The sequence below is a fragment of the Eubalaena glacialis genome, chromosome 3 (genome assembly GCF_028564815.1).
Source record: "Eubalaena glacialis isolate mEubGla1 chromosome 3, mEubGla1.1.hap2.+ XY, whole genome shotgun sequence".
Lineage (NCBI taxonomy): Eukaryota > Metazoa > Chordata > Mammalia > Artiodactyla > Balaenidae > Eubalaena > Eubalaena glacialis.
Window position 1 is genome coordinate 169,140,639 of NC_083718.1, and position 24,841 is coordinate 169,165,479.

At 56.0% G+C, this 24,841-nt stretch overlaps 1 protein-coding gene across 1 annotated transcript; it reads left to right on the forward strand.

The window, feature by feature from the left end:
• Positions 1 to 16,518: 16,518 nt before the first annotated feature.
• Positions 16,519 to 21,820, forward strand: FNDC5 (fibronectin type III domain containing 5). The gene is given in 7 exon segments (XM_061186849.1): positions 16,519 to 16,591; positions 18,162 to 18,277; positions 18,750 to 18,948; positions 19,309 to 19,398; positions 21,482 to 21,637; positions 21,640 to 21,690; positions 21,693 to 21,820. Coding segments are annotated over 7 exon segments (813 nt in total).
• Positions 21,821 to 24,841: the final 3,021 nt, after the last annotated feature.

The following is a 24,841-nucleotide window of genomic DNA, read 5'->3' on the forward strand; positions in this document are numbered from 1 at the left end:
CAGCAAGCCAAATCCCACCTGAGTCCCCGAGGGGGTCAAGGGACAAAGAGGAGTGGTCAGGCCCTCCTGGCCCCTTGACAACACTCCAGGAGTGCCCCCAGACACCAGCCACCCCAGCCTCTCTTTTGACCCAGTGAGAGACAGGAGCTGGCCCAAGATCACACAGCTTACATATACCCAGGCACCCTGCCACTGTGTCGGCTCCACACCATTTCCCCAGACCTTCTACTTTCCCAGGGAACAGACCTGGAGACAGAGGAAGAGAAGGGGGCTCACCTTTACTGAGGCCCTTCTCAGTGCCAGCCACTGAGCCTTCCCAGGGTATACCATTTCACCCTCACAAAGTGAAGCCTGGGAATTAGCCCATTTTACAGATGAAAAGGTAGGCTCAAGGAAGTGAGGTGACCTGCTTCAGGTCACATAGCCATGAAGTGACAGGGCTAACTCCCAGAGTTGCCAAGGGAGGTGCAGAAAGGCCCTCTAGTCTTCCTCCTTCCTACCCACTGCCCCCTTACTGCCTCACATACACCTGCTCACACAAAATACACCTGCAACCCAAACACTGACCTGTTCTCCCTCCCACCATGTGTGCTTGACAAGAGGCAGAATAAGGTAGGTGGAGCCTGGGCTCCAGAGCCAGATCACATGGGTTTGAATCCCAGCTCTGCTTCTTACCAGCTATGTGACCTTGGGCAAGTTCCTTAAACTCTCTCTGCCTCATCTGTAAAGTGGGGGTAATAGTACCTACCTCATTATTGTTGTGAGGATTAAATTAGTTAATACATATGAAGCACTTAGAAAGATGCCTGCACATATAAGTGCTACCTAAGTGTTAAATAAATTAAAAAGATTTACATGTGTCCAGATGCCAACAGTAAACAAATGAATACATACTGACACATATTATGCTACACAGCTCACCAAATCCACACATGGATCCCATGCCACTCACATACCAGCACACACCCACCCAGGGTCACCGTGCCTCCACACACAACAACATTCCCTCTGTTCCACAACTCACATGTACTGACACAGCACCACGCACGCACAACTCCCATACCCTGTGCATCGAGACACACCAGCCCACAACCGCACATGTCTCACACATGCCATCACAAGCCAGCTCCCATGCCTACACCTCTCACATGGCCAGCTGCACGTGGGACCCTCAGACACCCTTGCCATCTTTCTTTCTTTACGGGGTGCTGTCAGGTGCCAGGAGAGGGAGCTGCAGCCCTTCTCAGGCTTATGACAGCCCCCTCTTCCAGGGAGACCCCTAGCCAGTCAACCCTCCCCCAACACTTACCTTTCATCTAGTTCAGAAAGGTCCCCTCGTGCAGGAGGTTAGACTGTGGAGGGCTGAGGGGAAGGTATTGGAAAGGAGACAGCCAGGCGGTTCTGGACAGGGATGTAGGGATGTGTGTAGGTGAATCTCCCCCCCCCCAGCTGTGAGACAGAGTGAGGGGGTTATTCCTTGTGTGTGCATGTGCACATGTGGGTGAGCGTGTGTAAGTGCATGTGCTCATGTATGCGTGTGTGTCCCTGGCTTCTGCCTTGCATTTGTCTCCCCGTGTATTTCAATTTATGTCTGTGCATGTGCATATATGTGCGTGTGACTAGGTATGCACCCATTACAGTGTGAGGGGCATGTACCTGTGTGGCCATTTGGGGGACCTGTGTGTGTCCTCAGCAGTGTGTCACATGCATGTTTCTGTAAGTTGGTTCCCCTCCTTTCTAAATCAGCCTCTTTTGCCCCAGGCTGAGGACCCACTGAACAAGTGTGTGGGAGGGCACTGAGGAAATGCCTGGGGCCGGGTGGCCGAATGTGTCCCTTAGTCCCCTCCTCAAGGTCCAAGGAACTGGGTCATCTGGGCGGAGGCAGAGAGACTCGCTGGGCAGGAGAGATCTTCCAGTGCCCCCTCCTCCCTGCACCCTCTGAGTCCCCCCCCCCCTCAGTTGGAAGACTTGGAAACGATGGTGGTAGAAGATTCTGCTGTCTCCGCAAAGACCCCGTCCCCAAAATGTAAAGGACCTAAGCTCGGTCTGAGAAACCCGCCTCGGAGACCCTCTCCAGTCCTCTCCCCAGCTCTCGCCCTGGCCCTCGCCTCAATCCTTTCAGCACTCGGGAAGCGCCAGGCGCGTGGCCCTTCCTGGAGGGGGCGTCCGGAGGCGGCCAGAACGCGACTCCCCAGCCTGGCCACTCGGCGGTCAGGACCCTGGAGAGCGCCACGCGTTTCCCGGCGGGAGCCCTACTCCCTGAGTCTCCGGAGGGAAAATTCCTGGGAGGCACGGGAGCGGCGGTGTTGGGGAGCCCTGGACGTGGCCCCCTACCTCCGGGATGCCCCTTCCTCGCACCCACTGGCCCCGGCCGAGCAGCCCCCACTCACCCAGCGACGCGGAGACACCGACTGCGCAGGGAAGGCGGCGCTGCTGCAGCGCGCGGCGGCAGAGGCGGCCGGAGGGGCGGGCGGGGGGCGGGGGGCGGGACTGCGAGGGAGACGCCCTGCAGCGTTAGCCCGGTGCCCCTCCCCTGGGGCGGGGGTCCCCGTTCCTCCCTCTGCCCTCGAGCCCTGATAGTGCGTGGAGCAAAGGATTAGGCTCCGCCCCCGCCCCTGCCCGGGAGAGGGAAGGGGACGCCCTCACCTCTCCGGCCCCCCTCCCGAGGGAGCACCCCGCCGGGGGAGGAAGGCAAAGGTCCCCATCTCCTCAGCCTCTCGACTCAGGTAGCCCGAATACGGTGGACGGTGGGGGTAGTCAGTGCCCAGACACCTCTTTCCTAAGCCGGGGACAATCCCCGACAGCTCCACCCGCCTGCCTCCCCCATCCCTACCTGGGCTTGGAGCCGCAAGTCACTCCGAGGGCGGAAATCGGATCCTGGGCGGCTCGATAGGTACCCTCCCTGCACCTGCGCCTCAACTCCGGAACTAACTGAGCTCTTCAGAGAGGGGGCAGCGCCCACTCCTCCAGTCCCTGAGGTCTTGGGGGGCAGACACGCCCCCTACCCCGCCTCTGCCTTAGAGAGCCCCACCCCCTTTTCCCGCCCGCCACACCGGATCTCGTGCCCAGGACCCCTCTCAGAATGAATTCCACCTCTTAACGTGGATCTAAATTGCTCCTCCCATTCCCCCCCACTCCAATCCAGAAGCCCTCTCCCTCCCTCCCCAGCCTCCCCAGTGCCTGTACTGGATTGCGATAAGTGAGGGCTGGGGAGCATCTCCAGCCTCGGGGGTTCTGAGGTGTGTAAGCCCCCTGCCTGCAAACAGGACAGCCCCTTTCCAGAGTCACTGAACTCTATCAAAGCTTCTCCTGCCAGGATGGGGGCTGCATCCTCCTTCCCACAGCCTCAGCAACAATCCCGACCTCCTGGGCTTGAATTTTGCTCTTTCTGTATTTCCGGGGGGGAGGGGGTTGATCCTAATTGTCCCCACTTCACAGATGAGAAAACTGAGGTTCAGAGGGGTTAAATGATTTTTCCAATGTCTGACAGAAAGCGAGTGGGCTTGGACTTGAACCCATGTGTCCTCATCCATTCATTGCACAAATGTTTATCAAGCATTAGTTCTGTGCCCAGCACTGTTCTAGGCAGTGGGGTTACAGGAGTAGACAGTAAGGCATGAATATAATATACAAGTCAGTTCTGTAGTGTATTAGATAAGTGTTTTGGGAAAAGTTGAGATCAGTGTGCGGAGGTTGGGATAGTGGCAGTGCTTAGGACCATGCCAAGGACTTTAGGTTTTATTCCAGGTGAGATGGGAAGCTCTTGGGGCTTTGAGCAGACTGGAAGCTTACTCAGATATTCTGTCCTCAACTGACTTTGAGGAGTGGGGTCCAGGATGGGATCAGGGGGCCCTCTCAGGGTGAGAGATGACCAGGGTGGCAGAGATGGGTCTGGTTTCTGGACCTACTTTGAAGGTGAGCTGACAGCACTTGTCATCTGACTGGACGGCTCCTCCCACTTCCTTGGCAGCAGCTAGGACCCTCCTGACTCCCTAGGGCTCAGACCTCCAGGTTCTCAGACCAAGCCTCTCAGGTGGTCCAAATCTAGCCTTAGTCTCTCCTGCTAGAGGACAAGCGGGGAGTCTCAACTGGAGGAACTGGGGAGCCAGGCCGTTGTGGGTGAGGGCAGCTGGACCCTCCAGAACATTAGTTCCTCTCTGTACCTTGGCTCTTGTGTTGGGACCCCCGGGGAGGCACCAGACGTGTGTGGGTGGTTCCCAGCTGCCTCCTTCGAGAGGACCTGGGGGTGGGGAGAGACTTGCCACTCAGGCCCCTTGAGTGACAAGCTCCCTCCCCTCTCCCCCCAGGTCTGGAAGACCGGCTCAGCTTGGGGCTGGGAGAGGGACCTGCCCCTGGCTCCTCCTCACCCTCCTCCTCTTTCCTCTATCCCCTGCCAGCAGCCTGAGAATCTTCCCAGCCAGGTCTGGATCCTCCTTTCCATCCTTGTGGGGTCTCAGTTTTCCCTCACTGGGGACTGCTCAGCCACTCTGCTTCCTCCTGCTTTCCCCCCTCTCCCCCCAGCTTCACCTCCTTCGGGCTGACTCCTGGGTTCAGCCTCTCAGGAGCCTACTTCCCCCACCCCACTGTTTTTCTTCTCTGTGCGAGTGACTCTGCTGCCCTGCCCTCAGGACCCCCAGTCTGCATTTCTGTCTCCCCAATAGATGGGGCTTCTGAAGACGAGGCCATGTCTTGTCCTCACCCTCGGTACCCCACATCCCTTTGACTTTCCATACCTCAAATGAGTAGGGTGGATGGCGGGGACAGGGCAGAGTTTGGGCTCTGGGAGCTCTGCTGATTACTTCCCATCAGCCACCTTTCCTGTCCTGGGGGCCTAAGAAGTACTGGGAGCCCCCCTGAGCCAAAGGGGAAGGCTTGGGGCTCCCCACACTGTACCCCAAGGCCACTGGCCCACGAGGTATAGCCCAGAAAAGGGGGGCAGAGGGCAGTTGTCAGAAGGCCTGGGTCCCTCACTTTGAACGACCTGGAGCAAGTCTCTTCCCCTTTGTGAGGAAAAAGGTTAGACAGGTGACCTGGGTGCTCTGACATCCCTATCAAAAACCCTAACCAGAGTACAGACAAGACAGGCCTCACTTACTGCCTCACTGGCCCCTGGGGGAGTGTGGCAACATGAGTTTTACACAGATGAGATCTCAGTGGCCCTGGAACCCTGCAGATTTTTTTTTTTTTTTTTTTTTTACCCTGCAGATTTGAAGGATTCTCTGAAGGCCTGTTGCAGGGGTGGAGGTGAGGGGTACCCTTGCTGGTGATACTCAGCGCCCCCCCAACCCAGACTGAGGTGTCTAGGAGGGAGGGAAATGCAGAAGCGAGTTATTGAGAGAATCAAGCAAGGGATGAGTGGAGCGGGGACTGCATATCTCTTGAGCACCTACTGTATGCAGAGTGCTTTGCCTACGTCACCTCCTTTGATCCAAACTAATCCTGAGGAGGCAGTAATGTGACTGCCATTTTACAGATGTGAAGACTGAGGCCCAGAGAAATGAAGTCACCTGTCCGAGGTAATACAGCAAGAAAGTGACAAAGCCAGAATTTGAACCCAGTTCCATGTGACTCAGGAGCCCAGGTCCCTCTCTGGAACCTCTCAGTGAGGTAGGTGAACCTAGCCCCTCCCCATCCCCCTCAGAGGCACAGCTCCCAGCCTCCCTCTTAGGTCCCAAATGGTTTGGAAAATCCTGATGGGACCAGATGGTGGGGACAGATGGAGGGAAAAGCATCTCAGGGCTGAATTACACAAACAAACATTGATAAAGTGATTAAAACCTCAAGCCACCCCTTTCCAAAGGGCCCTGCCCACCCCAGCCTGGAGCACAATGGACCCAGAGGTGGGGACCTGGGGGTCTCTGAATGCCCAGCATCTTAGCCCAACTGATCCCAGCTTCTGCTCACCTCCCTCACTGCCGGGGACCACCCCCGGACCAGAGCCCAGGGCGGCAGAGCTGCCAGGAGCACAGCCGGGAGGGGGAGGGGGCGGGCCTGGCTGTTCCCAAGGGAGCTGGGCTGAGAGGAACAGAAAGGCGGGAGGGTGGGGAGGGTGGGAAAGTCCTGGGAGCTGAGAACGAAGACCTGAAGTCAGTGGTGGGCATGGGCGTGTTACGGTGGGGCTGGCGTCCCTCAAGCAAGCCTCACTTTACAGATGGGGCTCAGCTCCCACTGAGCAGGGCCGAACCCTGTCCCACTGCCCACCCCCATGGTGGAGGGGGGCAAGGCCCTTCACCTGCAGAAGGTCTGGTCGGTTTCTCCATCTGTAAAATGGAAACTATAATATTAACACCTCCCTGGAAGGGGCTTGTGAGGATTAAGTGAGATGGAGCTTGTAAAGTTCAGGGCACTGGGCCTGCACACAGGCAGCACTCCAAGCTGCTAATAGGGCCTCCCTGCTGTAGCAGGATTGGGAAGGCCGGGGCTGGTTGGACAGTGTCCCTCTCCAGAGCAGCAGTCAGGGCTTGAAGATCCCGCCGCAAGAGCCCCTAAGGCTGCCGGGCTCTGCAGCAGAGGGATCCTCCTGGGTAAAAGCAGCTGAAGAGCACCAACTCCCTCCCGAGTAAAGGCAGCTGATGACTCTGCCCAGCCCAGAATCCAGGACCCCCAGGGAGAGAGAAAGGGGCTGCGTCTTTGCCGGTCCCTCTCTATGAAGGAACGGACTTCGGAGGGCAATACACCCAGGCTCAGATCTTGATGTGGCCCCTTCCCAGACTAGGGAAAGTTGGCAAAAACAACCCCTCTGACCCTCTGGCTCCTTCTCTGCAAAGCCTGCAATTCCAGCTGCTTTCTGGACTTGTTCCCGCAAACCCACAGACACCTCAGACTCAAGCCAGTCAGTATCCAATTCATCACCTTCCACCACAGCTTGCCCTGTGCCTGGGTCCCCCTCCATCACCAAACAGGCCCGAGATCCACCATCCAGGACCCCGCCCTTCTCCTCACCCCCACACCTGCTTCCTTTCCAAGTCAGCGTGTCTACTAGGGACATCTCTCAGCCCTGACCTCCTCTCTCCTTGCCGCCTCCCCTTCCCCACACCCTCATCGGGTTGGCCCTGTATGATGGCTCTGGCCCTTTTACAGCTCCTGCCTTCAGTTTCTCTAAACCTAATCCCCTTCCTCCCTGCTTAATAACCTTCCATGGCTCCCCACTGCCTACCAAAGTAAGTGGACATTCCAGGCTCTCCATGACAGACCCCAACCCTAGCTTCCCATCTCAGCTCTTCCCGTCCACTTTCCTTCAACAACTCCCCACCAGCCAGCAATCCTCTACCAGACTGTTGGGATCTCCTACACCAAGAGAAGAGATCTAGAGTCAAGGCTGGGGAAAGGGGGTTCCCCGCTCCCTGACCCCCCCCCCATAACGCTGCATATGGGTTTTAACCTAGTTGGGGGTGGGGTGAAGTGAAGCAGGCAGCTGGGATCACGTACCAGCCAACCCTTGTCTGCACAATAATCCCTCTGCTGGTTAAAGCAACTCCTAGCTGGAAGGGCCTCCGGCTCAGCCAGGGAGAAACAGTTACTTGCTTGTGGTCACCCTGCCAGGGCACCCTTTTGTCCCCTCCCCAAGTCATAAGTGACCCCTGCTGTGACAGCTTTCCTGACAGGTAAGCATTCAGATCTTTCTCACACATTTCCATTGCTGGTTCGCTTCTCCTGGTCCATCTCTGATGGTCTGAAATTTGTTGCTGGGTTCACAGCAAATAGAATGGTCACTCTTGGAAGTGGAATAAAGGGCAAGAGGCTGAGTGTTCACTTGTGACTTCATAAGCAGTTCTGCCTGGATGTATTACAACCTGCATGCAGGACATTTGAGACTTGAGTCAAAATCTAAAGAGTCAAGATTTCTTTTTTTAATTAATTAATTAATTATTTTAAAAGCTTTGGCTGCACCGCATGGCATGTGAAATCTCAGTTCCCCAGCCAGGGATCGAACCCGAGACCCCTGCTTTGGAAGTGTGGAATCCTAACCACTGGACCACCAGGGAAGTCCCAAGAGTCAAGATTTTTAAAAGGTGGTTCTTCCTCCACTGGGATCTGCCTCCCAGAAGTCTTCCAGCAGCCCAGCTCTGCCCTAGGGGGTTGCCCAGGCTGAAGGCTGCACCCAGCACCCATGGCCAGTGTGACTCTTCTCCCAGCAGACCTGACCCCACCACTGGCCAGCTGTGTCCTCCTAGAGCCCCGGTTCTACTACTGGGAAAAGCCTCCCTCCCTGAGTTGCTGTGAGCAGCCCACGAGACACTGGGAGGGTCGTGCACATGAAGGAGGCTACTCTGTGACACTCCAGGGCTCTGGGGTGTACACTCATACAACCTTGAGGGCAGGGGCCCCCAGTGAGAGGAAAGGTAACATTCCAGCTCAAGGATTCTGCTGGCACCTGCGATTATCCCCATTTTATAGAAGAGGAAACAAGCACAAAGAGATCGAGTTCCCTGCCTGAGCCTGTGCATGGGGTTAGAGCCAGATTCAAGATGGGGCCTGGCTCTGTTTCCTGAGCTCTTTCCAGTGGGCTGGGATGCCTTGGAGAAGTGAGAACTTCCTAGAGGGTTCAGAGGGACGCAGAGTTCCAGAACCCAACCCCCAGAGGCTGAGGTTGCCAAATCCCAAGGCCCTCATGCTCTGGATCTGTCTTTCTTGCTGGGAAGACTGGGTCAGCTCTCGTTTCTGGCACCTTAGGCTCTTCCCGAAGCTGGGGATTGCCTCTTTGTTTCCATAGTAACAGCGAACAGGGGGGCCTCCCGAATCAGTGCAGGGATACTGCACAGGTACTGGCAGGTATGCATGTGCCCTGGGAATCCCTGGGATGGACAGCCTAAGGTACATGCACACATACCCACGCACACCCTTGCACATGCATGCACACCCAGTGCATGTGTGTGCACACCCACTCCCCCTTGCACATGAAGGCACATGTACGATGTGCCCACTACCCGAGAAATGGGTCAGGACATCACCCTGCCTGACATGATCCACTCTCACAGCCACCCTGGCCCACTCAGGCGCGGGGAGGGTCTTGGGGAAATGAATGACTTCCACTTTATAATAATACATTTATAGATACTTACTATGTGCCCAGTACTGCATTTTCCTTTTCACATATAACATCTCCTATACTCCCCACACCACTCCGAGAGAGGTGCCTGGTGAGGAAACAGGCTCAGAGAGGTAGAGTGATTTGCCTGAGGTCACACAGTAGCCAAGATTTGAGCCGAGGACTGTTTGGCTCCTGCCCTCCCCAATAGACCCCTTGGTGCCAGACCCAAGAGCATTCACCCTGGGATCCACAAACACAGATGGGGGTGCCTGGCAGCAGGTGGAACAAGAGTTGAGGCCTCCCAGCTAGGATGCCAGGGTTCCTGGACTTGTGGCTCTGGGCACTGGGTTCCCTCTCTGGCCTCCAGCCATTCTTGAGACTGAGGAGTGAAGGGAAGCCCAGAGGACCGCGAAGGCTTTCCTTCCACTGATTTCTCCCAGTCAGCAGAAAAGGAGCTTTGAACAGCCAGAGAAAGACCCACTGGGAATCTCCTGCTGGTAAAGCCACCTGGGTTCACTTGTGAGCTCCCTGCCCTTCCTCCAGTGACAGGAATCCAGCTGCCAGGGTCCTGGCTTCTCGACCTCTCGGGCCTCTCAGGCAGAACTTGGGGAAATGAGGGGGCCTGAGGCTGGAGGCTGGGCCAACTGAATCATCCTGAATAGGAAGCTGGGAGGTGGGCTGTCTTGCAGGCGGCAGCTTTCAGCAAAAAGATGATGTGACAGTGAAAATGGGCTGCTGGGGAGGGAGTGAGCTCCCTGTCACTGGAGGCATCCCAAGTTGGTAGGCACTGGACGCTCCCCGGTTAGGAAATTCAAGATAACCAGTGACTGAGTGCTGCGTCGTTCTCTTCATCACTGCCATCATAGCACCACTGATTGGATACCCTTTGTGTCAGGCACTTTAAGATACAACTGCCACCACTGCTAATAAAAATAGCAGCTCCCGTGTACTCAGCCCTTTTGTGCTTGATCATCATTGACTCCTCACAGAACCCTGTGAGGCAGGCACTATCGTTAGGCCCATTTATGGATGAGGAAACTGAGGCTCAGAGAGGCACGGCAGCAAGATTCAGGCTCTGCCTGGCTGCTGAGTCTGTGGTCTGCTCACCTGGGAGCTGGCCTCCTGGCACCCAGGCAGAGGGAGCAAAGCGGGAGGCAGAGCGGCCTCCCCAGCTAGGGCTCTGGGTCCACCCCCGACCCCCCACCCCCGCCCCAGCCTTTCCTGTTCTGGGCAGCACTATGGCCCAGGTGGGCGCCCTCTGCTGGCCATGCCCTGGTTCTGCAGAGCCATGTTGTTTTCAGGCTGAGGGAGACCCTGGGATGTGGGAGGTGGGTGGGCTCTTGAACCTAGACCCTCACTTTAGATGGTGGTACCTGAGGTCACCCAGCCAGTCAGGGTCTGAGCTAAGGTTTGAATCTAAGCGCTGTCTGATTCTCAGCCTCCCGTCCTTCCACCCCTCCCTGGTGGGGAAGGAGTTTTACTCCAGCAGCCTTCGCATCCTGCCAACCCCTCCCCGCATCTGGACCCCCTAAAACAGAGCCTCTAGCCCCACTGCTCCTGAGAGATCTTAGTGACTGTGGTTTGTAGCTGAGAATCTGTCTCCAAAGGCAAATCTGGGGTCCATGATTTGAGGCAATTTGAGGCATGGAGATGCTACTGACTAGCTGTGTTACATTGGGCAAGATTCTCAACCTCTCTGAGCACTGTCAGATGGGAGTCAGTTCCTTTGTAGACTCTGAAGAACTGAAGAAATTGGAGGAGGTCTCTTTTACCCATTTAGAAGGCCTTTACTCAGACCTCTCCTCTACCTCTTCCCTCCTCCCCCCCTTCCCCCCTCCTCCTCCCTCCCCCGCCTTCTTTCTCTCTTCCTCCTCTTCTCCACTCTCCACTATCTCTTCCACCACTCTGTGGTGTGGATATTATCTTTCTTTTCAAGAGGAGGCATTTGAGGCTCAGAGAGCCCAGCGACACCCAACCAGGTGTTTTGGCTTAGAATCCAGACTTTGGCGAGCTGACCCCTCCCCTATTCCTTCTTCACTTCCTCTCTCCTCACTCTTTGCATCTCATCCATCAGCTCCTCCTACAAAAATTTCCCCAAATCCTCCATCAACTTCTCTCCTTGTCCCTTGCCACTACCGAGGCCAAGACCCATCTTTTCTGGCCTGGTGACTGCAGCAGCCTCCTTGCTTCCTCACAGGTCACTCGGCCTGGTTTTCTGCAGTCTGGCTTACACACTGGAGCAGGTGAAGTGACCCTTTTAAAATGTAAATCAGATCATATCACATCTCTTTTTGAAAGTTTCCACTGCAAGTGGAATAAATCTAAGCTCTATTCCACTCCTCCAGGCCCTGTGCTATTGATCCTAGCCACCTTTATTTCCTCCTTCTTCCCCATGAAGCCCCAGTCTCACTGGCTTCTTTAAGTTTCCTGACCATGCCAAGCCTGCTCCTGCCCCAGGGCCTTTGCACTTGCAGCTCCTGTGGCTGGAGCACCCTTCCTGTGATGTGTGTTGTGCCTGCCCCCCTTTCCTTCTTAGTTCAGACGTCGCCCCCTCAGACCACACTACCTAACATCTTCCCACTCAGCCTTTCTCAACCATATTCCCCCATTTTTGCCATAGCCATGTGAGTCTTTGAAGATATTTTACTGTCATTAGCTTCCTTGTTTCTTGCCTGTCTCTCCCACTGGAACATGAGATCCATAGGGACAGGGACCTTGTCATCCTGTCCACAGCTGTGTCCCCAGGACCTAGCATAGGACCTGGCAGTTAGTAGGTGCTCAATATGTGTTTGTTGAATGCAGAAAGCCCTCCCCAGCCCTGACTTCTTTTGCAAGCTCAGAGCAGTCTTTCAAATCCAATCCTACTTTTTCCTGCTCCCACTGTCACAGCCCAGAGCTTGTAGCAACCCCTCCCATCCCTCCCTGCCACCCTACTCTGCCTCCCTTCCTTCCCCTCCACATAGACACTATGCTCTCCCAGGCCTCAGGACAATGATTCCTTTTTCCCTCTGCCCTTTTTGCCTCATTTGACTAATTCCCACCTGACTGTCAATACTAATTAACTCAGGTGTCACCTCCTCCCAGAAGCCTTCCCTGCTTTCCTTTTGTGTTTTTTTTAAATTTTTTTAAATAATTAATTAATTAATTAATTTATGGCTGTGTTAGGTCTTCGTTTCTGTGCGAGGGCTTTCTCTAGTTGTGGCAAGCAGGGGGCCACTCTTCATCGCGGTGCGCGGGCCTCTCACTATCGCGGCCTCTCTTGTTGCGGAGCACAGGCTCCAGAAGCGCAAGCTCAGTAATTGTGGCTCACGGGCCCAGCTGCTCCGCGGCATGTGGGATCCTCCCAGACCAGGGCTCGAACCCGTGTCCCCTGCATTGGCAGGCAGATTCTCAACCACTGTGCCACCAGGGAAGCCCCCCGCTTTCCTTTTAAGTTAATACTCTCTCCTGGCCCCTGTAGATCCTTGGTCCCTCCTGGTCCATAAGGCAGTCCTCTCTTTGTATATTAAGAATATCTCTCTCCTTAAGGAGGTCCTCAAGAACTTGGACCAATCTGGTTCATCACGATGTCTTTGGCACCCAGCCCCAGGCTGGCCTGGCACAGGCATTCAAGAAACATTGAGCTGGGCTGGCCTCATCATTGCTGTGATGGGGACTTTGGGGGATTAGACCAGACCAGTGTCTCCCAGCTGTATGACCCATGGCAAGCTACTTTCTCTCTTTAAGACGCAGTTTCCTCATCCGTAAAATGAGTATAACATTCCCAACTTCTTAGGGTTGTGAGGATTCAAGAGAAGCTTCTCTAGTGTATGTAATGCTCTGGCACGTGGAAACTGTTGGGTGAGTGGTGGGTCCCTTTTCCAGTATGGACTTGGGCCTGGGCTTAGCAACTGCCTCTGTGAGCAGCCAGCCCCCTCAAGCCCTTTAGGGGAGGAAAATGTATATCCTCTAGTGAGCCCTAGGCCCAGGACCCCTGAGGAGCCCTCAGAGCTGAAGGGAAGATATAGGCAGACTGGATCAAGCCCTGAACTTGAAGCTGCATCACTGAATTTAAGACATGGCTCCATAATTCACTGGCTGTGTGACCCAGTGTGAGTCCTCACACCTCTCTGAGCCTCAGCTTCCTGATCTGTAACAGGAGCTAATAACACTTATCAGCCAAAGACTCAAAATAACATGGACAAAAAGCCAAGTCTGGGTAGGTGCTTGATTACTGGATCCTCAAAGCAATCTCCTTCCCTTCTCCTAATTCTTCCTGTGATTTGGGGTTTGTGTATCTAGGGGACCCCCTAGACAGGGCCATGACCATTCTAGGTGGCAAAGAGGAGCCTTCCCATTCTAAATGCTTACCTGCAGCCTGGGTTAGGGGCTGGGACTCTGGACAGCTCGGGACACTCAGGAGGATCCAAATGCTGGTGACCTCACCAGGTGCCAACGTGTAAGTGACCAGTCAGCCCCCTAGGAGGTGTCTGTGGAGTCCTCCAAATGCAGATCATCTTTGGAGGACAGAGGCCGACCCCTCATGCCCCCCATCCAGAACCCCATTCATGCATTTAATCATTCTTCCACTGCTGTATTTCCAGAAGGTTGCACAGAGCCTGGTACATAATAGGTCTCAATAAATATATGTTGGAAGAACAAGTTTTTATGTTCAACACACACTTATTGTCTACTGCTCTTAGCCCTGTGCTAAGAGATGGTGTACAGATGGTGCACACAAAGGAACTGGTCCTGACAGCTCTCTCCCAAGATCACCCAGGGGGCCTCTAAATCCTCCCAGCTCTTCCCACCCCAGACCCAGCTTCCACTGGTTGCCAAGCTCCAGGCATCAGGACTTTTCCCAGAATCGAGGTAATGCCCAAGCACCCCATGCATCATGGGGCCTGGGAAGGCTGCACACCTGCAGCCACAACTCTCCAAATCCTCTCTGTCTTTCATGCCCCGTCCTCCAGCCACGCTTCCCCATCCCTCTCAAAGCCTCAGATACAGCCATCTCCGCCCACCCAGTGCCCTACATCTACCTGGGGTTATACCCAACGTGGCCAGCGGGTGGCGCTGAGACTCCCCTTTCCCCAGCGCTGGACTGGACTCTACACCCCACCAGGACCCTGTCCCTCCCTCATTTTCTCCCCAGCACGGACACGAGCGGACTCTGTGACCTCTAACTGACCCCTCTCTTTCCTGCTGGCTCCTGCGATGAGGCCTGAGGAGACTCCAGTTGCTCCTGCAGGCCCCGGGTTGTCTTTTCCTGCCGGTGGGTGAGGGGGGGGGTCCCCAGGGGCTAAGCTGCAGCTGGTGGGGCGGGGCTGGGCGGGGTGAGGCTGAAAGCAGCTGCCGGGAGAGAGAAAGAGAAAGGAGAGAGAGAGAGAAAGAAAAAGAGACAGAAGGGAAGGAGAGGGAGGGAGAGGTGCTCTGGTTCCCTGGCTCCTATCCCAAACAGGTGGAGGTCCCAGCTGAGGCTCGCCCCAGGATAAGGTATGTGGCTGAGGAAACAGAAGGGGCCAGGGGTGTCAGCCTGCCAAGCAGAGCAGGCCTAGGTGTACTGAGGGGCTAGCGGGTTAGGTTCTGCTGCTCAGCAAGAACCCCTGAGCCCCCTCCCATCTCACCCCTCCCAAGGTGACCAAATAGAGACTTGGGGGGCAGTACAAGGAGTCGAGGGGTGGGCATTAGGAGACGAAGGCTCTATTGCTGCTCTGGACTCCATACGTGAATTTGCACCAAGCTCTTCCCGTCTTTGAACCTCAGTTCTTAATCTAAAATGGAGGCAGAGGCCGGGGGCTCTTGAAGATGTTTTGTGGGATAACTTTGCAAGGTGTCCCTTTTTCAAAAAGAATTCGTTCTTCCAGGGGCTTCTGAAGACCAGAAGGCTTTTAAGACCCAAAGGGATGCCCCCCTAGTGGTGGAATTTCAGGCAGTGGGGGGAGGGGGTCATTTAGAAAGATGGGCGGTCCCTCCATGTCAGGGGCCCTGAGGCCCTGGTCTGTGCCTCTCTCCTCAACCTAGTTTCCCTGACTGGGACTCAGGGTGGAGAGTGACACAGGGTGGCAGGTGGGAGCTTCCCCAGGTGTCTGGTGCTCCAGAGGTCCTCTCATTAGGGAGAGGGTGGTGGGCGCGGGGTGAGGGTATTTCCCTGCCACTCCAAGATCAGAAAAAGAGTGGATTAGGCAGCAGGGTGTGTGGCACCAAGGTAGGGACAGTGGTAGGCATATGGATGTCCCCAGGGTAATGAGGGAGGGGTCACCCGAGCCCTTTTTGAACTGTGGCTGCTGGCCACGTCTCCAGAGTCCCCTGCCCTTCAGAGTCATTAGCTCATTCACTGCTCACATCCTTCAACCAGTCCAGAAGGGTGGGGGCGGGGGGGGGGGCTGGAGCCATTCCTCCCTCACCCTGCTCTTGGGAAGAGATTGTTCCAGATTGTTCTCTGGCTGGGGAGAAGCTGGCACGGGCAAGTTCTAGGATCTCAGGGATCCCAAGGTGGGAGACAGTCCAGTCAAGTACATGATGGGGAGTCAAATCAGCCTGTGTTCAAATCCGGGCTCTGCTGTGGGTCCTTGGGGGAGTCAAGTAACCTCTCCAAGCTGCAGTCTTGTCCTGTGCAAAATGCGGACAACAGAGCGGGCCCTTACAGGGTTGCAGTGAGAAGCAGTCGACATGGTGCAAGCAAAGCCCCCAGCGCGCAGCTGGCACCTAGCAGATGCTGTTGCTCTCATTATGGAGGGAAAAATGGAGGCCCAAGAAGGGAAGGACTGGCCTGGGGTCACAGAGCTAGGCCCTCCAGTGAGTCAGAGCACCCTCTTCTCAGCCCCATGGCAAACGCTGAGCACCTACTGTCTGCACCCCAGCACCTACGGAGCACTCTAGAGTCACCCCCATCCCTACTAGGATTGCTCCCCTCTGCTCACTCCTGCCCCAGCCTGCAAGGCCTCGGGTCTGGGGCTGGGGCGGAGCGAGGGGTGGGGACCCCCAGGCGCGGGAGGGCAGGTCAGCTTTGGGGCGGGTGCGATGGGGGCCCAGAGGAGCGTCTCCGTGGCACTTGTCCTCCCTCTCCCTCGGGAAAGGGCAGCGGTGGCGGCCGGGTCAGGGCTGCGCGGCGGGGAGAGAGGCTGCGTGCGAGGCTGGGGCTGAGCACAGTGGGGCACGGAGAACCCCGCTCGGGCTCCGGCACAGGCGAGAGGGTGGCAGACTGGGTCGGCGAAGCCCCGCGGACCGGGTCATCGGGGGTGGGGGCGGCGAGGGGGCGGCGAGGGGGCGGTGAGGGGGCGCCCTCCGCCCCTCACCCCGCCCCCGCGCCTCTCCCCGCAGCGGGGGCGCCCCGCCCCTCGGGCGCCCGACGTGGACGCGGCCGCTGCCGCCGCCGCCGCCGCGCGGGAGTCGCTGTCCGCGGAGCCGACATGCAGGCGGCGCGGGGCGGCACGGGGCGGCCGGTCCGGGCGGGCCGCGGGCCGGAGCGCCAGCGCGAGCGGCTGCCGCACGCCGAAGCCGCCGCCATGCACCCCGGGCCGCCCCGCGCCGCGCTCCGCCTGTGGCTGGGCTGCGTCTGCCTCGCGCTGGTGCAGGCGGGTAAGGGGGTCCGGGCGCGGGGCGCGGGCGGGCATCCTCGGGTCTCTTGCCTGCTCTCTGGGGACCCCGTCTCAGGCCCGCTCACTGCTCCCCTCGCCCCACGCCCCAGCCCCAGCCCCTTTCTTGCTTGCTTGACCCCCAGACCCGACCTCCAGCTCTCAAACCCCTTCCCACCACCCCTGCTCTGGGATCCACGGTCTTGGGATTCCCCAGCCCCCTCATCCCATTGCCCTGACCCCAGGCCTTTCCTCAGGAGCCCTAGCTCCTTTCTCTGGCCCAGGGAGCAGCTGAGGACACCGGTCCCCCCACCTTGGGCCTCCCTCCTTGACCCAAAGCTCTGCAGGCCAACTCTGCAGGTCGAGCGGGATGGGGTCCCGCTGTGTGAGGGGGATGGGGGCGGGCACCCGAGGTCACGGGGACAGGTGGGGTGGACCCCGAGCCTGGAGTCTGGCCTGCCCCATGGGGCCTGGCCTCCTCCTCACCCTGCCCCTCCTGATGCCCTGTCCCCGTCCCTTCTGGCTGCTGCCACCTTGCTCATCTCTCCTCCTACCCATCTCTCCTTGGCTGCTCAGTGCTGTCTCCCTGCTTCCGTCCTGTGTCTGTCTCTGATACCCCACTTGTCTGTTCTCCGGTTCTGTGTCTGCTGCCCCTGTCTGTGTCCCTCTGTCTCTCTCTGACTCCATGTCTGGCTTTGTCTCCCCAGGCCCCAGACCTATGAGGTGAGGGGTGAGGCTCAGGCTTAGGTTTTCTTCCCCTTTAAGTGCCTGCCTCTTGGGGATACAGAAGCTGTGTGAGTCTGCTGCCCCTCTCCTAGAAAGTTCTTCCTTCCCTGACCCCCACCATCCTCATCACTCTCCTCTCATCTGGTCCCCTCTGTCCTCTCCTCCCATCCAAGAGGCCCTACCCTCTTCTCTTGACTCCACTGAGGGGCCGTGCTCTGAGTGACCCCATCTTCCTCTGCCGCCTTCCCACCTGCCTCTTGGGGCTGGCGGGGTGTGGAGAAGAGGCCTTTCCCCAGGCTTCATCCTGCCTGGGTCTCCACAGTACTGGGGCTTCTTTTCGTGGGCCTCACTCCCATCCCAGGGCTCACCCAGCTAGGCTCTTCTCGACCTCTGGGTCTTTCTCCTTCCCTCAAGGTCACTCACTTGACAGTGCAGTTCTGTAGAAAGAGCACTGGACTGGGGAGCCTTCTGATTGCTTTGCACCAGACTAACCTGGAGCTCCTGCAGCCTGGCCACCTATGTCTCCCCCATGCCAGTCTCCCCACCTCTCATTCCTCCTCCTTTAGACCTGGCCCTGGCCCGGGCTCATCAATTTTAGCTCGAAACCTAGTGCGGCCAGTTGTGGCCAGCAGGCGTTCCCACCCTGTTTACAAGGAGCCTGGGGCCTCTCAGGCCTGGCTCTTCAACCACTAACGAACTGAGACCCAGGTGCCAATCCCCCTGGAAGGCCTGGGTTTCTTCCTTCCCATCTCATGGCCATCCCCAGGTTATCTTGTCATACTGACGAGACCGTGGGCCTGGGCCTCACAACAGGGGGTGCTCAGGCTCAGGTGCCTCCCCACCCCCAGATAGCCCCTCGGCCCCAGTGAATGTCACCGTCAGGCACCTCAAGGCCAACTCTGCAGTGGTGAGCTGGGACGTCCTGGAGGATGAGGTCGTCATTGGATTTGCCATCTCTCAGCAGGTAACCCTTGAGGGTCCCTGGGAGGGAAGAAACACATCAAGAGAGAAGTGGTGGATGGGGGAGGAAGGGGTGCCGAAAGAGAAAGGAAAAAGGAACGAGGAGCAAGAGAGATGGGCAGAAAGCTGCACACATGGCTGGGAAGGGAGGCCCCAGAAGGGAATCCTTTGGTTGGAATCTGGGAATTAAGGGCATGATTTTGATCTTAAACAGATCTGAGTTTAGGACCTTGCTCCAGTTCTTGCTAGTTGTATGGCCTTGGGCAACTTCCCTAACTACTCTGAGCCTGTCTCCTTACCTGTAAAATGAAGATATCGATACCTACCCGCAGAGATGATGGGATGCTTGAGTCAGATTGTGGATGTCCGGGGTTTAGCATGGTAGCCAGGTGAGGCCTTATCACTGCTGGAGAGGTGGGCAGACGTGGGGTCGGGGCCTGGGCACTGAAACCTGGGGCCCGGCTTTTGCTCCACAGAAGAAGGACGTGCGGATGCTGCGCTTCATCCAGGAGGTGAACACCACCACCCGCTCGTGCGCGCTCTGGGACCTGGAGGAGGACACCGAGTACATCGTGCACGTGCAGGCCATCTCCATTCAGGGCCAGAGTCCGGCGAGTGAGCCCGTGCTCTTTAAGACGCCACGGGAGGCTGAGAAGATGGCCTCGAAGAACAAAGGCAGGCCCGGGCCACCGTTAGCAAGGGACGGGGTGCGGGGAGGGGCGGTCAGGGCTAGCGTGGCGGGCGGCTGGAGGAGAGCGTGAGCCCCCCATCCTCCCCCAGCCCCTGCTGCCTAGCCAAGCAGCCCCTGAGAGAGGGAGGTCCACTCTGGTCCCCCAAGCTATGGGATACAAACTTTCAGCTCTGGATTAAGTCCAGTCGCTGCCACCCAAGTAGCCATCAGCATGTTCTTGAATCTCTTTTTGTTAGATGTGTGGGCACCTGTAGAAATAAGCCCTTAATATTTTGCGCTCGGCCCTAGAAATGTGGCTGGCAGGGGCCCAGGGAGTCCTGGAGCTAGTGTCTCTCTCCACACAGATGAGGTGACCATGAAGGAGATGGGGAGGAACCAACAGCTGCGGACGGGCGAGGTGCTGATCATCGTCGTGGTCCTGTTCATGTGGGCCGGTGAGTCTGGCCCCAAGCCCTTCTTCACTTCACCTCGGGGAAGTGGAGGACCCTCACCAGACCCTTTACTCACAGAAACGAAGGGTGAGGGGCTTGGAGGCAGTGAGAGGACTTAGGAGCCTAAGTTCTGCTCTGGGGGCCAGATCTGATCCCTTCTCTAACTGACCTCTCACCAAAAAAATAGCAGTTCGGTAGCTGCCTTGTAGGATTATATGAGTGATTGCCCTCCCTAATGAGTGGCCAAAGCCCCTGGCCTTCCAGCCCTGGCTGCAGCAGCCTCTCCGTATTCTTCTGGGTTGCTGTGCCTCCAGGTGCTTCAGGCCTGGGCAGCTCAGGCTTGGGACACCCTCTTAACCCACTCATCCTTCTTGACACAGCTCAGAGACCGCCTGCGTGAAACCTCCCCAACCCATCCATTAGAATGTTCCTCCTGCCTCGATGCTCCCACGGCACCCCGTGTGCTCCTCTCTAAATTTAGCCTTTCTTAGCTAAGTTAGTTGGGTTCCTGTCTTTCTCTTTTCCCACTTGTCTGTGAGCTCCCTGGGGATAAAGACCATCACCTTTGTACTCAACTCAACCAGAATTTACTGAGCAGCCACTCCATTCCAGAGAGTAGTGCTACAGTCGTGACTAAGAAGAGCCATGTGCTTGTAAGGAACGCAGTCTGGGAGACGCCAGGCCCGTACTTAACAATAATTCAACGTGATGAGTGCTATAATAGCACCATGTATGGGAGCAGAGGACGGGGAATGAATTAATTCTGGGGCCAGGAGTAGAAATCAAGAAAAACACAGAGAGGAGGTAAATGGGGATTGAGCTTTGAAGGATGAGTAGGAGTTCACCAGGCAGCCAAAAAAGGAAGGGTATTCTGGGCATGGTGTGTTCAAGAAGGAAATTAAGCTCAGCCTGACTCAGTGCAGCTGCGACCCAAGAGAGAAGATAGAAAGTGAGGGGTAAAGGATGTTGAGGCTGTCAAGTGGATTGGAGTCCTTCTTGAGGGAATTAAACACCATGTCGAAGTTATATGAGCATCGTGGTTGAGAGGACAGGCTCTGTCGTAGAAGCATATGAAAAAATATGTTCCGTAGACACAAAGAAAAGCAGACACTTGAAAAAAAAAAAGCAGGAAAAACAAAGGATTGTACAAAAGGGGAGGTTTGCTTATGGTGCATTATTAGACTTGGCACAGACAGTATTCACATCATTGTAACAATATAAAATAGTGAATTAACTCAAAATTGTGATGTAATTCTGCTAGGATGATGAGGAAGGAAGTAGAGGGAGTGGTTAGGCTCTATCTGCCATGGTGGGACGTCAACAGATAATCTCTAAAACAGATCAGGAAATAGCACTATAGAGTTCCCTGTGGCCTAGTGGTTAGGATTCCGGGTTTTCACTGCTGTGGCCCGGGTTCAATCCCTGGTCAGGGAACTAAGATCCCGCAAGCCGTGTGGCGCGGACAAAAAAGAAATAGCACTGTAAATCAAGTATAGAGGTAAAAACGGGGAAAACACCTACGAGAGTTGGAGGTGGTTGCCTTAATACTATTGGACTTTCAAAAAATATTAGTTTGATAGCGATAAACATTTAGGAGAGTGCAGGCCCTGGAGTGCACACCCCCACTCCACCATGTGACCTTGAGTGAGTTATCTAAGCTCTTCATCGCTGTCCTCCCTCGTAACCTGGGGACGGTAATAACCAGTGCTCTCAGAGAGCTATGCGGGCTCAGTGAGATGGAATGTCAGGGCCCAGCACAGGGCCTGGCACATGCTAGACGAATGCTATTGTTGCCCTTTGCCCTAAAGGAAAGGGGAGCCTTCAGAGCTTTAAAAGAAGGGAAGGGAGGAGACACGATCAGAAGCATGTTGTAGGAAGATCAGCCCAGCAGCAGTGAAGGGGCTAGTGGGGAAGGGGACAGGTGGACACAGGAGCCAGAGGCCAGAGGCAGCCTCTTGCAGTAGTGCCGGTGAGAGGCCATCTGGAGCCTGGTACCCACGGGAGCTCGGCCTGGTCTAGTGGGCATGAAGTGGAGGGGCAAGGACTGGGGCTCTGGCCTCTGACTGCTCTCCCTTGTCCCCTGCAGGCGTCATCGCTCTCTTCTGCCGCCAGTATGACATTATCAAGGACAATGAACCCAATAACAACAAGGAAAAAACCAAGAGTGCATCAGAAACCAGCACACCAGAGCACCAAAGCGGGGGCCTTCTCCGCAGCAAGGTGAGGGCAAGACCTGGGCCCGGCGGGGGCCCCGTGGCTGGCACCCTGGTAGTCCTCGGGCTGCAGAAGGGGTCAGCTTGGGGCCTGGCATGGCTCCAGCTGGACAGAGCCAAGCTTGGCCGCTGCCCGTGTGACACAGGGGACACTGCAAATTGATTTTGGATCCTCTCCTTTTGCAGGGTGCCAGGAGCCAGTAGGGGTTTAAAAAGAGGGCAGTGAGTGGGGAGGGCAGAGCTCCTGGTAGGTGCGGGACAGCAAGAGTAGGGGTTCTGGGCTCATTCATGCTTCTGCTGTGCTGTGTGACCTTGGGCAGGTGCTTCACCTCTTTGTACCTTCATTTCCTCTTCTGTAAAACAGATATGAAAACCTTTTCAGTGCTTGCTTTGAGCACCTCAGAAGAGAGACATAGAGAATGGAAGAGAATCTCATGGTTCTGACGATGATTATCCAACAAACAAACATCTGGCTCTCTCTACATTTCCTCCTTCCTCAATCTCCTTACACCCTCTGGCTTACTGTCCTCTCTCTTGGCTTCTCTCTGGCGCTCTCCTGAAGCCTCTTATTAATCCACCATCTCCAGAAGCACCTCAGCAATGTCAGTGGCTGAGGCTACACTCAGAGGCAGATCTGCAGGATGTGAGAGAACCAGCCAGCGGGATGCTCGGCTAGGGCCCAGGACCCAGTCCTGGCCATTCAGCTGAGTGAAGCCGAAGGCTGGGTTTGAGAGGCAGAGAGATAAGCCATCCAGGCAGGGCTCCTCCTTTCCTTCCACCTGAGACAAGAGCCTCGCTTTTAGGCTGCAGCCCTGCTGCTCCCTTCCTTCTGGTGTCTTCTCCCTGTTTCCATCCTTGCAAGAAGTCTGTTCAATTTAGCCCTGGCTGCTTCTCTCATTTTTTTTTCCTCCCAGTTTCCAAACAAGCCCTCGGAGAACATCATCGAAGCATGACTGCCTGTCTGCAGGGAGAAGGATTTCATTTTTCTTCTCTGCTGGTCCCCAGGTCCATGGGCACAGGGAGAAAGAGGACTGCCATGGGGGGGGAGGCACAGCTAGCTGCACAGTTCTCCCTCTGCCCCCCGCCCCCCATCCTAGTCTGGTGAAGAAGGCTGAACTGCAAACCCAAATTCTGCAAAAAATAAGCCACAAAACTAAAAGGCCTGGCCCCGTTCTGGAAAAGGCAAAGCTGCATGAGACACAGCCTTCTTTCTGCCTCCTCGCCTCTCCTGGACTGGCTTCCTCTTTGAGAAAACGCACAAAGCTCCTGGGAGATGACAAGCACCTAGACTGACAGAAGCTGTGTCTTTCAGGGAAGCTGTGGGGCTGCCTGCCGGGCAGGGGCCTGGCTGCCATCAAGCCTTTGCTGGATCCAGCTATCAGGGACTTGTTTGTGGCGCAATGCACAACTTTGCGAGTGTGTAAGATGTTATCTGTTCTGTCTCTTTTGGAAAACACAACCGAAGGGCTTCACTCCAGAGGGCAGAGGGATTCCCCGAGCTGGTTGCCTGTGTCCTCTATCTTCTTTGGCCCTTATTTTGACTGTAAGATCATCAGTCTGGGGTCTGAAGGAGACAAAGTGGGAAAGAGACCTGGAAGGTACTGGCCCCATTTCTTTAGGAAAAGTCTCTTGGAGTTGCAACAGTGCTGGCTTGCACAACTGAAAAGGTACATCCACATGGGACACCCTGGGGGCTGCTAAATCACCCCCTCTGGGGTGGATGCTGCTGGAAGGTGGGCCCAAGCCATTCACCATGGACAGTCAGAGCAGTCCTGACCTCAGTGGTCTCCATATCTTACCATCTCATCCAGGGTTCGTGAAAGCTACCCAGGGTCCTCATGTCCTTCCCTAGAGCCTGAGTGGTGTGAGGTGACAGGTCTCTCCCTCCACTGCCTCTTTCTGGCTTAAAAAACAAATGGTGCTTGCTAAGGAAGGCAGACCCTTCCCTAGGACTGACAAGTCGCGGCTGCTGAATGCCTGCGTGGGAAGAGACGGACCTCTGCGTCTTCCATTCGTGGCTGAGGACGAGAGTGGGGGCGACTGCGCTTGGCACAAGCCTGGCACGCAGTCGGCGCCCAGTGAGTACCTGCTGAACTGAATGAGAAGTGCGGTGACCCCCAAGCCAGAGAGCTGAAAGCCATTCCCCAGTGACCGCCCCTTCTTTGCGGTCTACAAGAGCTCTCGGGGCTGGGGCAGCTGCCACTCTGCTTTGCCCGAGTGTGGAGCACAGAGAGGGAGGAGAGACAGGGTGAAAGGCAGATGTCAGCAACACTAAGGGCTTCCTCATGGGAGGGCATGAGGCTCCACTCATTGTCTTGTGACTTCCATCCCTGCTGAATGGGGCTGCAAGGCCAAGGCTCCTTAGGAGAGAGGTCCTTACCTCTGATCCAGTTAGAGCAATAATCACTTTTTAAATGTAAAATAAAAAGACAAATGAAAAGGCACATCCTCGTCTTCTGGTAAATGCCCAAGTGTTGCCCTCTTTTTCTGGCAGTTGGCAGCAAATCAGGACGTGTGGAGGAGGGAGTCAGTTATCTCCATTTTGGCCTGCAGCTTCTTAGGGACAAGCCTGCCAGCCAAGCTGGAGTTGGAAGGGAAATCTCGAACAGATGGGGGTGCACGTGTAGGAGGAGAAAATAGTTGCTCTATCATCCCATTACTGAGCCCCCCCACCCCCAAACCGAGCTTGGGCTGCCTCACCGCATAGGTATGCAGGCTGGAGCTCAGTTTTTTAAAACAAAGGGTTTTCCCCTCTGGATGGGGTTGGTGCTTTTCCTGGCCAAAGGGAATGCAGTCCTGCTTCTCCCAGCGTGAGGGGGAAGTAACGAGGGACTGCAGAAGCTGCTTGCTGCAGCTCAGGATTCACAGCATGCTGTTCGGGGATGTTAAAGGAACATCATTCTGATCCCGCAGCAGGCTGAAAGGTAGAGGAATGATGCCATTAGCCAATGAGCAAACCAGTAAATGGGGCACCTTGAACATTTCTGTCCAGAGCTGGGAGGAGCTTAGGAAATGTCAGGTGAGTGGGGCTTAGGGTAGGCTGTTCTGGAAGGTTCTGAGAGCAGAGGGGAGCAGGTCTTACAGGCTGGGTGGGAGAGTGGGTAATCGATTAGCACGCAGAACTGCCAGCCAGACCTCAGAGTGGTACTTCCCAGGCCCTCTGTGCCTGTCTAGTGCCAGATGATGGAGAAACTCCAAGTCAGCATCAGGTATAGACAGCTGTCAGTGGGGTC